The sequence below is a fragment of the Choloepus didactylus genome, chromosome 14, assembly GCF_015220235.1.
Source record: "Choloepus didactylus isolate mChoDid1 chromosome 14, mChoDid1.pri, whole genome shotgun sequence".
NCBI lineage: Eukaryota > Metazoa > Chordata > Mammalia > Pilosa > Megalonychidae > Choloepus > Choloepus didactylus.
Genome location: NC_051320.1, coordinates 76,657,363 through 76,673,101, shown reverse-complemented (window position 1 = coordinate 76,673,101; position 15,739 = coordinate 76,657,363). Strand labels below are relative to the sequence as shown.

Below are 15,739 nucleotides of genomic sequence, written 5' to 3'. Positions count from 1 at the left end.
CAGTTTATAGGCTGTGTGACCTGGAGCAAGTTATTTCCCCTCTCTGATTCTCAGTTTCCTCGTCTGGAAACTAGGATCATAAGGTCTACTGCATCATGATTATAAAAATTAAAATAGGATGACGTGTACAGTGTTATTTAGCATAATGCCTGGCACTAGCAGGTACTGGGTAGCTGCCAGTCCCCTTCCATTCCCCTTAGCAGCGGTGGGAAGCATTGTTCAGAATGGTGAAGACAGTCTTTTCCCTTGCACAAGAGAAAGTGGCTGGGGCTATAGCCTGCAGGAAAGAGGTTTCCTCCGAATTAAGTTACTCCCTCAGATGGTTCTTAGTTGTTTTTTAATTTATTTGTTTTGGGTCTTTTTTTTTTTTTAAAGGCCCAGCCATATCTAATTTATATTTTTCTGGAAGATAAGAATTTGATTGTGGTTCATAGCAGTGGCACTAGAGCTGCTCCCAACACGTTCTCAGTGCCAGCGACCTCGCAGAGAGGTTTACAAGCCGTCCTCTGCCCCACTGACAAGCTTCGATCGATAGTGCAGTTTATAGCAGGGTATTTGGAAAGTTTGCAAACATGTTGTAATTTTAGCTATTCTCATCCCTGGGCTTTTTATGAGTCCTTGGGAAAACATTTTCTTGCTTAGCCAAAGCTTATTTGATGTTGCTGCACATTAAAGAAACAAAGTACACTTGCCCTTATGGGGTAAGAGTGTTGGGTTTCTGTCACTGTCGTCATAATTGGCAAGTACGATGGGTCTACAGAGAGCGAGGATTAAGGTCGCAGTATTTCTGGAATTCTAGAGGAGCTTTAACCCAGAAACTCAGCACACCCAGTCCCAGTGGTTGGTGAATGCTTCAGAAACAAAGAGCTTGTAAAAAGAGTGCTGCTGTTCGAGCCCAGTGCCTGGCCTGTGGGCCTGAGAGGAGAGTTCCAGTAGCTGCAAGAGAGGAAATGAGGAATGTGCACTTCTCCACTTCCGTGCCACTTGGGAGCCCAGGACGTTGAGCACTTTTACTAAACATGCTGGATAATCTTTGGTGCCTAAGGAACTAACCCGTTTCTAAGTGCTAAAAGTAGTTGCTGCCTCAGGCCAGCCTCAGAAATTTTAGGAACTCTTTCCATCCGGGTAGTTTGTTCAGTTGCATTTGTCAAATGTTAAACTACATTCAGCCTGTGGTTTTCACGCTAAGCCTCAGAGGCGTTGTTTGCTCTTAGGGAATGTAGGCACGCTCTCTGGACACTCCCCAGGGTAGCCTGAAAGGATCTACACTCCCCAGGATCTAGAGCCGCCATAATGAAAAGTGTGGGGTTTGCCTCCCACACCCATCCATTCCATTTGTCCCCAGGTACCCAGAGCTCTTGCTGATTACTGGCCCCCTGCCCTCTCTCCCACCAGTCAGTGAGCAGCTTGTCGGGGGAAAGATAAGTGGAATGGGGAGATGGATTTTGGAATTGGGCATACCAGGAGTTGAATCCTGAGACCTCAACTAGCAGTGTGACCTTGGCAAGATATCTGTCACTCTGAATCTGAGACTCCTCATCTCTGTGAAGGGGGCAATAGTATCTTTTACTTCCTACACTGACAGGAGTGGTTGTCATGATACACGTAAATGTTTAGTATATGACTTAGGCATAAGAAGTGGTTAATAAATGTTAGAAATGTTATGGTTGGAGAAAACAATTGAAATTAAAATATGAATAAGTAATTTGACATACTTGACCCTACATGTGACATTGCATTTTAGCAGGGACTTGTAATGTCTTAAATCAAAGCCTTTGATATAAAAGGACTGGGATTAATGGGTTGTTGGTTTGTTTGTAGAGATGGGGAAGTGTGGGATGGAGGTGGAGAGACTTGAATCTCAACTCAAACCACAAAGCTGGTTCTGAATACTACTTGTAACATATCCATAGTAGGGGCCTATTGATGGCTTCTTCCTTTGGGCTGGAAGGTCCAGTTCCATTTAAGAAAACTTTTAACGGGTTCCCATTAGGGGCCAACTTTGTACTAGGGGCGGATGATGGGCGAAATTTTTTTTTTTTTTTTTAAAGGAAAATGTGAGAGAGATAAAAGCCAAGTGTTATGAGAGCCAGTTGTTCAGGTTATTCACCCATGGTTTCATTTTCCCAGTAAAATAGAACTGACTTTGTCACTACCTTACATGAAGTTCTTGAAGATCTTTTTCATAATACATATTTGATACACACTTTGACATTTGTTGAACTAATTAAAGCTTAGATGGGACAAGAGAATATGTAAGAGATCATCTGAAGATTCAGGAATATATTTTAAAAGTATAGCTCTAGGCTAATCCTTTAGTGTATAACCTGATCGATCCCTGGAACTTTGGGTATCTGTGTGACAGCTGAAACTCAGAGCTAGAGCTCGGCAGCTATGAATGTCAGTATTAGTGCATGCAGCAACTGTTAAAAAAAAAGCTGAAAAAGAGTCCAGACTTCATTTAGAGATATGAATGAAACCGATCTGGTTAGGACTAAGGCAAATCAGGCCAAAGGGTAAAGGACAATATGGACTGTGTTTTAAAACTTCAACTTCTGTGTGAGACCAAGGGAAGAGATGTTTATTTGGTGCAGGATATATATCTTCTACAGCACACTAAATAATTTAACTTGTACGGTCAGTTTATTCAAACACCATAATTACATGGAACTTTGAATAGGAAATGAGATCTGGTTGGTTTGTACAGGTTAGTGTGAAATAGCATTACATCCCAAAGTAATTTGGGCAGAAAGTAAAAATATATACGCAGGGACCCCTAAGGAACTGGGGGAAAATACAGAAATTGTTGGATGTCCCCACCTGGGTTATTACTGATATTCTCACAAACATTGAGGACTGACAGTTTGGTGTGCTGAGCCCTTGATCTTGGGACTTGCCCTTATTAAGTTTGTTGCTGCAACGGAGAGGCAAAGCCTACTTGTGGTTGTGCCTAAGAGTTCCCCCAGAATGCCTCTTTGTTGCTCAGATGTGGCCCTCTCTCTCTAGTTAAGCCAACTCAGCAGGTGAACTCACTGCCTTTCCCCCTACGTGGGACCTGACTCCCAGGGGAGTAAACCTCCCTGGCAGTGCAGGATGTGACTCCTGGGAATGAGCCTGGACTTGGCATCATGGGATTGAGAAAATCTTCTTGACCAAAAGGGGGAAGAAAAATCTCTCAGTGGCTGAGAGATTTCAAATGGAGTCAAGAGGTCACTTGGAAGGCATTCTTACGCATTATATAGATATCCCTTTTCAGGTTTTATTGTATTGGAATAGCTAGAAGTAAATATTGAAACTACCAAACTGCACACACACACACAAAAATTATAGCTCTAAAAGTGCTAAATAAAAAAGTACTCAACTTCAAAGGAAATATTTCCCAAGACTTTGGAATACCATGATGTGAGAATATCCATTAGATTGTAAATCTTGTTTATTTCCAGAGAAGGGAAGCACATGGAAAAATTAAATCCATGGACAACCTGAAGTCTTCATTATATTCTCTCCCTTCAGTTTCCTTCTCCATGTAGTTTAGTGGGATAGTTTGACTCCCTTTTCCAGTGTCATGGAAAGAGTATGGACTTTATAGTCCCATGGACATAGGTTAAAATTCTGGACACTAACTATGTAGTTCTGGGCAGGCATTTAACACCACAGAACCATGGATTCCTTGTTTATAAAATGGAGAGCATCGTACCACTTTCAAAGAGTCATGTGGAGACTAAATGAGATCCTACAGCAACACAGCCTTTCCCATAGTGGGGTCTTCTTTCCTCCCCGCCCCAGGACAGCTGGCAGCAGGCTGTGAAAGGACCTGAGGCCATGGAGAAAGGGATTGAGGACTATCTGGAAATCCACCTGGATAATACCACGAAATACTCAAGAATTGGTTCCATTTTTGCCACTCAGTCTCCTGTATTAAGTTGGTCTTTGCCTTTAGTCAGTATCTTTCAATTCCCTGGAAGCAGAGACTTTGCCTGACTCTTTCACCGCCATACTCAGATGAAGAAAGTTTAAAAGATAGAAATGAGGCTATTCAGTTGTTTCTAGCTGGGGAGGGTTGGGGGTGGGGGGCTAGGCAGCCCCTCCCACCTGACTGTCCGTACTCGTGATTCTTTGCCCCTTGCTTCTTTCCTGGAGGGTTTATTGACTGTTGGGCACCATTAGTAGTGGGTAGTGGTCAGTGTGTGAAAGTATATGAGATAGCCCGAACCATTTAGGGGATCTGACCAGTTGCTTTTCCCTTTCCTTTCCTTTTCTTTTTCTTTCTCTTTTTTTTTTTTTTTTTTTTTTTTTTTTTTGGTAGTTTGCATTGTGGCGTCTGCTGGGAAATGCTAATTACAGCAATTAAGGAAAAGGAGGATGTAATACTGCTTAGCAACCCAGTTACCTAATATGTAATTTTACTAATTTGGCTGAATCTGTGTGCTGCAACTGTTTTTGTTTTAATTAAGGTTATTAATAATAATGTTTTTGTAGGGAACATTTTATGCAACATTCTCTAACACCTATCCAGAATTAAAATAATGCATAAGCATCCCTTGTGAGACAGGGTTTTTTTGTTTCTTTGTTGTTTTTTATTTCCCCTCAAAACGAGTCAGGCAAAGGGGCGCACCCGAGGATCCGAGTTCCTCAGTTACCAGGAGCAAGGAAAGCTTGGCCTGGCCTTCTGTAGGGATGCATGTCTGCACTGCCAAGTTCCCTGGAGTCTTAGACAAAGATTTGGCCACTTTCAGGGCTTGACATGCTGTCACTCTGAGCCTCATGTGACCCACCACTTTGGTCATGTGAAATAACTTGAAAATATTTTATCTTTTCTTATTATCTGATCTAGGGACCCATTTATACACAATTCTTTAAATGTACATTCTGACCATGAATGTGCAGTCTTAGTGACTCTCACTTATATTTAATGAAATGGTCAACTTTTACCCAAAAAACTACAGAAAGTACAAGGTAACTCTCATTCCCTAAACAACCAGGTTGCCCCTTTTATTTGTTTGTTTTGCCAATGCATTTGTATTTTACATCCTTCTCAAAGAGTTTTAAGATGACGTAGTCATTCATTCACTCATTCACTCATTGAACAAATATTTATTGAGCACTTACTGTGTGCTAGGCACTAGGCTAGACAATGGAATATACCCAAGAAACAAACTGATGAAAGTCTACGTATTAACATGGTAAGATCCATAGAGAAAAAATGCTGAAGGGCCTGCTTATATTCTGTCACTTCCCAAGGGTAAAGACTTATTCATATGGCAATACTTAGTCATCAGCATATTACTCTGTGCACCAGGAGACACAGCAGTGAACAAAATCCTTGCTCTCAAGGAGCTGACATTCTCGCAGGCAGGAAAGGCAAATAAATATTTCTCAATGATTCATTCAACACACATTTGCTGAGTGCCAATTCTGGGAAGACACCGTGAAAATGGATATTAATGAGACACAGACCCTACCCTTAGGGACTTTAATAAATTTGCTAACATTCAAGTACACAGTCATGAAACTCATTGAGGGTATACCAAATGCTGGGAGAGCAGAGGGGAGGTAGAGCTTAGCCACCTCATAGGGGATAGTGTGGGGATAATGGTGGTAATCTGGTTTCCCAGAGGAGATGGTGCCAAGCTCAACCTTCCATGGGAGTGGCAAAGGGGACGCCTTTCATGCAGAAGGGACAGCCTGGGAGTGAAAGGATATATCAAGCTCTGGGAATGATCAGGAGCTATGGAGGACTGGAGTGCAGTGTTCACTTACGGGGGAGAGAGGAAGACCTGATGCTGGAGAAGCAGATGGGCGTCCTTGGATGGCAGGATAAAGACTTTGCAGAAGAGCTTGAGTCACTGGAGAGAATAAATGCCAGCCTATCCTGAGAGATTGGGCAGATTAACCCCTAAAGTAATTATGAGGTCTGGCCTCTTGTCTTTCATCTGCTTGTCATTTCTACAACTTCATTATTCCTGTGTTTCTCAAGGAGAATCAAGACAGACAGGGAAAGCTCAATGAAAGATTGCTTTGCTTTCTTTGATAATTCAGAGCATAAAATTTATTTCTTTGGCTGACAGAAGAACTGCATTTAAAAACACTAACAGGTTATATTTTTTAAAATACGTTATTCCTTATAAGTCTCATGCCACTTTTCAAAAAATACAACATAGGTATGCCCATCTGAGGAAACAGGTTACACTGATTTTAACAGATGCTCTAAAAACACCAGGTGCCTAAAGATGGATATGAAAAAAGAAAGAGGAAATTGATGTTTGGTTACACTCATAGAACGTCTCATCCCAGTTACCTTTCAAGATCACTTTTTGCCGGGGCTGAATTAATCTGGAAATTAACATTTAGCGAATGTAAGCCCAATTGTCTTTGACAGCATGAGCTACAGTTTTGTGGGGTTGAGGATCTGTGACAGGGAGAGGAGTCATGTTTAGAGCAATCGTTAATCACAAATTTCTTGGGGAAATAGACCTCTTTGGATTCTACATACTTATTTATTTCTTCATTTAACAATTATGTATTGAGTGCCTGTTATGTTCCAGGCATTGTCCTAGGTGCTGGGGATTCCATAGGGAACAGTTACAAAAATTCCTGCCCTGGTGGAGCTTACATTATAACGATATTAATAGCTATTCCTATATTCTCTTTTTCAAGCATTGTTTTGTTCTATGCAGTGTTCATATATAAGCTCAATAAATCCTCACACCACCACCATGACGTAGGCATGTCATGGAGGAAAGTGCACAAACAGTTTAAGAAACTTGCTGGGATCACATAGTGGCAGAGCTGGGATCTGAATCGATCCGTGCTCAACCCCCCCCCCCATTCCCATGGCTTCCTTCTCTTGCCCCCACTCTCTAATATTATATGGTCCTATTTATCTTTTCACTTATTCACGCTCCTAGCTAATAGGAAATGTAAAATCTTGCTGGGGTTAGTGGCTGTGCCTCCAATCGTGGGAATGTGTGTCTGAATGTTTGTAACCATGGAACAAAGTGGGTCCTTGGGCCTCGCAAGCAGGTTCAGAGAAAACTTGGAAATTGTATGTGAGTCGTAGCTTGAAAGCGTGTCCCAGGGTGCCAGTATTTTTTTCTGATTGGGTAAGAAAGTTATTTTCTTTTGGGAGACAACATTTTCTTGGTTGTTATAATTTAGTTCCTGCCACAGATAACAGACAGATGGTCATATTTTTTTTAAGGATACAAAAATAGCTCAACATTTAAATAATTGAAAGATAAATAATAGCTATTTCACAGTCCTCCTGAGACTGCAGATCAGGATAGGTCTTTGGGAGGCATCTTGGGAGGAATGTAAAAAGGCTGTTTCTGGCAGAATGGAGATAAAACCCAGGCAGACAGATTCTCTCCTTAGACCTACCTTTTCAAATGTCCAGATGCCAACTGTTAAAACCTTAATGTCCAGCTGACATTTACTTGGCACTTAGTGACCAGAATCTGGCTAAGGTAATGTATTCCCAAGTATGGTCTGCAAATGAGGAGTCCATTAGGAGGCCTTTTCACTGGCCCCAAATTTCAAAGCATTTCAAAGTAGTTCAACTGTGTGTGTTTGCATTTTGCATTGCAAAATTGAACTCCCTTTTTAAAAATCATACATACAGTCACTCAGCAAACATTTGTTGTGTACCTCCCATAAGTCAGTTACATGCCAGATACCCAGAATCAAAGAGATGAAACAAAGCTCCTACCTTCAAGGAGGTCAGGTTGGAGTGAGGTAGATAAAGAGCTAATCATAAAACAGTGGGGTCAAGGGATTTATAATGATGAGTGGGAGTCCAAAGGAAGGGCATCGACCTCATGGGGAAGTTGATATGCTTGGCCTTGGGCTCTGGCAGATCCTCTTGGCTGTCAGCTGCAAGCTTGCTCCCCCAGCATCCCTTACCTGGGAGAGCTCAACCTCAATGCATGAGCTGCAAAGCCAGCAGAGTGGGTGCCCAGAGAAGACCTCTTGGCTGCCAGCTTAGACAGCCTCAGTTGTGTTTGCAGTGTCTCTACCTCATCTTAGCTCCCAAGAAAGAAGCAAATAATTTGCTCCAAGTGTAGTTATTCCCAGATGGGCCAAGGTCTGGAGATGGCATTGGTCAAACCATAGGCTCTCTCAAGGTTAGAGAGCTCTGCAGTGCCTGTGGCGTCACTAACCAGTCTAATACTTGAACACTTTCATGAATATTGCAGACATTTATGCTTGCCTCCTCGCTCCCACCCATTCCCCACTCTAGGCTTTCTTTTCTTCAGGCAAAAACATTTCCTAACTAGGTTTTTTATGAAGTGGCTCTGGGGGTTTTGCTGTTTTGATCGTTGTCTTCCGATATCATGATATTTATCTAGAACTGTATTTCAATATTACTGGTTTCCTTTGTAATTCTGTTTATTTTAGGCCTTTACAAACAGTATTCAGAGTGGGGGTCCCTAGGCTTCATTATAGTACCAAAGGGATTCATGGCACAAAAAAGATATTGATAAGACTGCTCTGAAAGCTTGGTGCCTGAGGCTGAATGCTGGATTTTAGCTGTGGTCTGATCCATGCAGAGGAACACAGGCCTACCACCTGCTTCATTCCATGAATGCAGTCACCTTAGTGTTCCATCACCTTACGGTTACTGACATTAATTGAGTTGAGTCTATCATTGACTAAATTTCCAGTGCTGCCACTACACCACGTCTCCCATTTATGTTTTATTGTTTTTGTTGGTGTTGCTTGTTTTTGACATCTGGGTTTTGGGCTCTAAGTGCAGTGCTTACTAATTTTACATCCTGAGTCTATGTAAATTATTCCTCCCAGTTTTGGACCATCCACTGATTTGATATCCATGTCCTCTACACCTTCATACAAGTCATTGATAAAAATACTTAACAGGATAGGTCTGATGACATAGCTCTGCCTCTCTCCTCAATTATATTGATCTATATTGAGTATGGTCATTTAACAGGGTACTCATCTCACGAATAAGCTTGGTGTCCAACACTTATTCCTTTAGTAAGTCCAAACAACTATTGAAGGAAAATTTCTAGGATGTTTTTCTGAAGATTCACTTAATCTTTTACTTTCCTAGTAATCTTGTTTATGAAAATAAAATGTTGAAATGTAGGGAAAGCACACAGGTCCTCATGAACTATTTTATCCTTTCCAAAGTCAAAAATGATCACTTAATTCCAGAATCTTGCCTGTGAACAGGGTCATAGAATATATCTTATTCTATGCTTTGAAAATCAGAATGCAATTTCCACTTTTCCAGTCTTCTGACCTTTCTCATGTCCTCCTTGACTTCCCAAAGATTTTTCCGTAGTTTCACTTATGTCATAGTTTAAATACTTCTAGTATCTTGGTATTTAATCTTCCCAAGCAAGGACTTGAATTCATTTGAAGCAAGTTGCTCTTTTAGAAATGCCACACCCATCTGGGCTTCTGTTACACTTACTCAGGTTTAAGTCTCAAAACCATTATTTCATAAAGAATTTACCTGGTCTTTCATCTCTCAGCCATCCATCAATATCACTGTTAGCCCGAAGATACAGGCCTGCCTCTTCCTTCATCTTCTTTTTCCATGTGTACATCTAAAAACGGTAGCTCATGTTGTCTTTGGCATTATTAGGCAATCTCCTCATCTGAGCCCTCAATCTCCCATTTGAAGACTGTTTCTTTTGAATATTGTTTTGACTCCCAATGCAAACCCCTCTCCTTTGTGGTGGTCATGGTCCTTTGGGGATCTTATTGCTACTCAACTTAGGACCCAGGTGTTGGATTCTTAAGATCTCAAGGAGCTTATGCAATAATGCCTTAGCTGATGTTGAGTCTAAGGTACCTGTGAGCCATCTTAGTGGAGACTAAGTGAGCAGGCTACTGTATATACAATATCTAGTATTGCCAATATTGGTTATAATATCCAGTATAGCCATAGACTGCAGGTTTTAGGAGCTAGATTTGGGCAATATCCAATAACCCAGACACAGACAAGTGCAGGAGGGCACCAGTGAGCACATCCAGCATTCCAGCGCTGAATTGTCAGTACAGTAAACCAGCCAGTCAACCAACAAAACACGCATGTCACACTGAGTCAGAATGTATGCAGGTTTCCGTGCCATGGTAGTCCTAATTCTAAAAAATTAAAGTGAAAGAGTTTGGTTCATTTCAGTTCCATATCCTTAAATCTTTAAATGGTGTAGTATATGTGTGTGTGTGTGTGTGTGTGTGTGTGTGTGTGTGTGTGTGTATAGTATATAGTATATACCATTTGCTTCCAATCTTTTATGTAGTTGAGAACTTTTCAACAGATATATATGCATTTCTCCACATTTACTCTGTATTTACGAAATAATTTTCAAGGTCTGTGGTATACTGCACCCAGAGGATGTGCTCCCATATGCTGAGTGTAGTTCACTTGCTTTCAATCTGGAAAAAGAATCCTTTTGTACCAGTACCCACACTAGGGGGAAATTTAGGAGATGGAAAGTGAGAACAAGTTAGACTAGGGAAAAGACAATTTGTTTTGTCTCAGAGTTTACATATAGCATAGCACATTTCATCAAATCGATATTGACATATTCAAAAGAATACATAATTCAGAATATCTGTTGTTCCTTAGATGGAAAATCAACTTGTTCTTTAATATAAATACCAGATAATTCATACTGGGTTAGCTGAAAAATCTGCTTTTTCTCTCTCCCACCCATTTTTTTTTAAATCAATGAGAATTTTGTGAAGACACTAATCAAATACATGGCTAGTCCGCCCTTCAAAGGCTCTTTTTTCATCATTACTTCCTCTTTCGTACTGGATTTCCCACCAAGTGCTCACTGTGCATGGCCTTGGCCAGCCTGATATCTGGCTTGCACATACCTCATTGTTTTCTCTTTAATTTCATTTCACATCCTCAGAGCTACCAAATGGGAATTTTCTAACAAATTACATTTTCCAGTTATTATTGGCTTCAGTTTTATAGTACCTCTGGAGAAAAATAAATATTGGTAGGAACTCACACAAAAATGACATTCTCCATTAGGGTGGTATATCTTTTACTCTCTCGGTTTCTGTCTCTACAGTACATTCACACCACCTGGGGAGGGTGACAGAGTGTTGTCCTCTGGATGGAAATTTAGGGGATAGAACAAGTGAGAACAAGTTAGAGCAGGGCAGTTATAAAGGAACCAATTTTTGTTGCGTGCGTCATAGTAGGTGCTAAATGCTGGAGTAAATTCTTTATATACTTTATTATATTTAATCGTAATCCTATGAGGTTGGAATTACATTTTAAAAATAAGAAAATTGAGGGTAGAGAGAAGGGATGGAGATGACACTTATTGTTAGATTCTGTGCTAGGTACACAGTACATAGATTGTTTCATTTAATTTTCACAACGCTACCTGATGAGGTAGTGATTCTTAGAAAATTTAACAAATGGCAGAATGGGGTTCTAATGCAGGTTTTCATGTCCCCCAAACTTGCCTGCCAGCTGTGCAAAACTAGAATGGATTTTAATATTTTAAAAAGCCAGAGTTAGATATATTTCTTTTAGCAACTGAACCTTAACACATAACCTTTGAGTATAAAATACTTGTATAAATTCTTGATTGCTATAGGTACCTTCTTTTAATAATTTTTATCTGACCCTCAACCCCTTTAAAATGTGGATTCGGCTTTTGAGAAATGTGTTCTGTTTCTTTAGCCTTCACTTTTATCTTAAAACCCCCAGCAGCTTCTCAGTCAACTCTTGCTTATCTCTCACTAAAAAAATGCCTGATTCCTTCCTAGCAAATCAAACTCAGCCTTCCTGTGCTAAATCCTCAAGTGTGGAACCCACATCAGCAGACATTGGGTCCTAGATTCTTCTCTCAACTGTCCTAGACTCTTCTCTCAGTGAGATTTGTGGAACTTCTCTACATTTTAAGAATTTTACCATCAAAAGCCTTTTCTGCTAACCTTTTCCTTCAAGTTAGCATTGCAAATCACTCCTCCCACCCAATTCCAACTTTGTAAGTAAAAGAAAGCTCTTTAGAGTTACATAACAAGCTCGTTGCTAGAAATTCAATAGGCTGTCATATGTTTTATTCCATTGAATAATTTTGGTCCACAGTTTTTAAGTTAACAAGAGAAAATAAGCTTTTGGATTTCCTTTGTGCAATTTTTAATCTGTAGATAACACGCTCTTTGCCTGTGAAAACCACTCTCCTATCCACCATGTGGATAGACACCTGCATTTCTCTAGCAAATGGTGAAGTGTTTCTTTCTTTCTGTATTAAAAGATAAGGCTGAAAATGCAGATACCCTGGGGAGAAGTAGCATTTACTAAATTATACCAATGTACCTTGCAAATTCCTGACATCAGAGTCTCTCCTGAGGCGGCTGAGATTTCGGGAGGAGGAGGGAACGTGAGGGATCCCAGGGTCTAAAGGGGACAAGTGAGAAGTAGGAGCCAGTGTCTGCTCAGAAGGTGGCACTAGGAGCACTTTGATTCCTCATTTTCTAAGTCTGGTCTTTCAGAAAACATTTACAATGGGAGTTACATTTTATGCTGAGGGTGAGTTCTAAAGTCAGTGTGAAAACCGTGTGTAGTAAAAACTACTCTTGAAAATCCTTTAAATCTCCCTTAAAGTGCAGTTCTCTACCATTTCTCAAGAAGTTCAGCATCGCCAATTCTTTCTCAAGCTTTAACACAAATTGCTGCTTCTACAGTTGAGTCCTAAGCAGTTTGCTTGCATTTGGGGGCTATGTGCATGAAAAATGCATACATAGATGTATCTTCAATGCAGCCAGATGCCAGATGCTCCAGACTTCAAGAGATGGGGGAAAGTAAGTCTAACCTCTGAAGCTATAGAATCATGCCCGCCCGGGACATATCTATGCTCAGGAATGAAACGGCAGGGAGAATTTTATACGCTATTGAATTGTTCTGTCATTGACTTTTTTCTTTTCTTTTTGGCTGAGTGAGAATAGTTGGATTTGCATAAGTTAAAGTCAGATTTTTCAACTCCTCTGCATATTAAGCCAGATGCACACTTCTTGGGCACTGTCTTGTTCTCACTCTACCATTGGGGAGGAGCTGGGTAGAGGAGATGGCAGGAAGCCATGGTGAGCAGTAGGGTAGATTGAACCCCTTTGGTTCCAAATTAGAAATGAGAGCAAATCAACAATTTGGGCTTTTACAGACAATTTGCTAGGTGGATAAAATAATCTTTACTTTGATGAGTTTTTTTTTTTTTTTTTCTTTTTCTCTTTTTAATTCTAGGCTGGTCCATTCAGGTCCTGGGAAGGGATCGCCCCAGGCTGGTATGGATCTGTCCTTTGCAACACGAACTGGTACCAGGCAAGGGATTGAAACACATATCTTCAGGGCAGAGATCAGCAGGGACCTCTCCCACTGGACAAGGAGCATAGTACAGGGTTGCCACAACTCGGCTGAACTCATCACCGAGATCACTGCTGGTGAGTACTGCTGGCTATGGGCTACCACTGTTACATTATTTCGGAAGGACATACCTTTTCTCCGTCCTAGCCTCAAAGTAGTTTCCATTAACTGGCCTTTTGGGGTGTTTAAAATTCCATTGGTAAACTGGAATTCTTCTAAATTAACACACCATATGCCCTGTTAAAGTGTAATCTAAGGTTCGATTGTGAGAAACCAAATCCCATCTTCACCCCAGAAAAGTTGGTACTTTGGATCATCAGATGTCATTTTCTTACCGTAACCCTTGGGTGACTTCTTGGAGGGATGAAGTGTGAGGCATGTACTAGTAGAGTTCTTATTGAAACAACAGAAATGGATTCTGGATAATTATCACAGAATAAATTTTCTGGAAAGGTATTAGATAACTCCCAGAATTGATGAGAAAACTGGAGAACCAGGCTGTGAAAAGGGTAGGAACCAAAGGCATCTAGCTGGGACTAAGCTGAGCAAGGTCAAGCATCGGGAAGAGTCTCCAGTGTCCCTGCCCCTGGCGTGATGGTGAGGCAGAAGTGGGGTGGAAGGAATGGCAAATAGTGCACTCCACATCTGTGTAGAGTTCTAAGCAAGGACTAGTTGGTGGTAGAAATGGGATGTGGATATAGAAGCAAGAACCACTATGTAGTAAGCACCTACTGTATGCCAGGCATTTTATGTAACATCTCTCACTGTTTTTCTGTAAGAAATAGTCCTTTTGTGTTTCCTGAAATCAAATAATGTTGGCAAGACCAACATTTTAAAAATGAGATAAAATGGAATTGAAAATAGTGTAAATATTGTTTTGTGGAACTTTTGAGTTGGGTGTGTGTGTGTATGTGCTGGGTCACAGTGTAAAGTGAACATCTTACTGTGGGTCATGATTAAAAAAGCTTCATTAATATGGCCTTATCTCAACTAATCCTTACAATTTCCTTGTAAACCAGATTTTACAAATCAGGAAGAAAATTCTTAAGAAAGATTGAGTAACTTGCCCAAGATCACACAACTAATAAATGACAGAGCTGATGTTATCTGTAGGTTGAGCCCCTCTAATGTCCATTCTCTGTCCACTAGAGTATCTACACAGACCTGGGACTTCCCACTGTTCTACCAGGGATTCACAAACACCAATTCTGCTCAGGCTGCTGTGATAAATACTTTTTGTGCCACTTTCCAAAACAAAGATATGAAAGACGATTAGATTGATAGATGATAGACAGATAGATAGATAGACATAAATATGCAGATGATTTGAAAATTTTAAAAAATATACAAAGGGAAACTATAAGATACAGGAAAAATAAAATGAATGTAAGGTAACATTAATAAGCAAAATACATGCCCTAAGATCTTGTACTTTTGCTGAGGTGGACACCATATTTAACCCAGTGCTCTTCATCAGCCAGCACAATACACAGTTAAGAGTGTCTAAGATGCAGTTGTTCTTGATTCTGAGTTTGCAGACAAACTTCTCCTAGGTCTTCTGTGGACACCACCCTGTGACACAGCAGCTAGACTCCTCAGCAGCAGTCTTCCAGTAAATACAACTTTGAGCTTCTTAGGGCTACTGCTTATATAATATTCTGTCTGCCTTCTTCCATCATGCCTTCTTGCCTGTTCTTTCAGTCTCTCTGTCTCTGAGGAAGCAGTAAAGGTCATGGTCATGAGTGATGCTTTAAAGACAGGCCTAGATTCAAATTCCAAGTCTATTTCTTTCTCACTAGCTATATGAGTTTGGGCAAATTACTTAATCTCTTTAAACCTTAGTTTTTTTCATCTGTAAAAGAAGGACATAATATACATACCTCATAGTGTTGATGTTAAGAATTAAGGGAAATAGTCCATGGAAAGCACCTAGCACAATGCTGGGCACATAATAATACTCAATTAATTATTAATAGTAGTTGTTGCTTTTGTAACTATTAACTCCAGATCTGTAATGTCCTATAGGCCAGTCTCTGATCACATGTGGCCATTTAAATTTAAATTGATTAAATAAAATTCAGAGATCAGTTCTTCAGTAGCACTAGCCACAGTTCGAGTGCTCAATAGCCACACGTGGCCAATGGCTCCCATGTTAGATGGTGCAGATCTAGAACATTTCTATCCTGGCAGAAAGTGCTATTGTACAGCTCTGCTGTACAGCAGGATTTTCCATCTGACATTTTAGGAACAGTGTTTCTCAAACTTTATCTGCATGAAAAACAGAGCAACCCTCAGGAACCTCAAACCACTGGGTCTCACCCCCAGAGATTCTAATTCAGTAGGTCTGGGTGAGACCTGAGAATTGGCATCTCTAAC

At 40.5% G+C, this 15,739-nt stretch overlaps 1 protein-coding gene across 3 annotated transcripts in view; it reads left to right on the top strand.

Annotated features, from left to right (window-relative positions):
- SNTB1 (syntrophin beta 1) overlaps positions 1-15,739 on the top strand; it is a 262,771-nt gene that overhangs the window by 231,163 nt on the left and 15,869 nt on the right. For all 3 annotated transcript variants that reach the window (XM_037803525.1, XM_037803524.1, XM_037803523.1), the window contains one exon: positions 13,244-13,440. In XM_037803525.1, the coding sequence (XP_037659453.1) occupies positions 13,244-13,440 (197 nt within the window). The remainder of the gene's footprint in view (positions 1-13,243; positions 13,441-15,739) is intronic.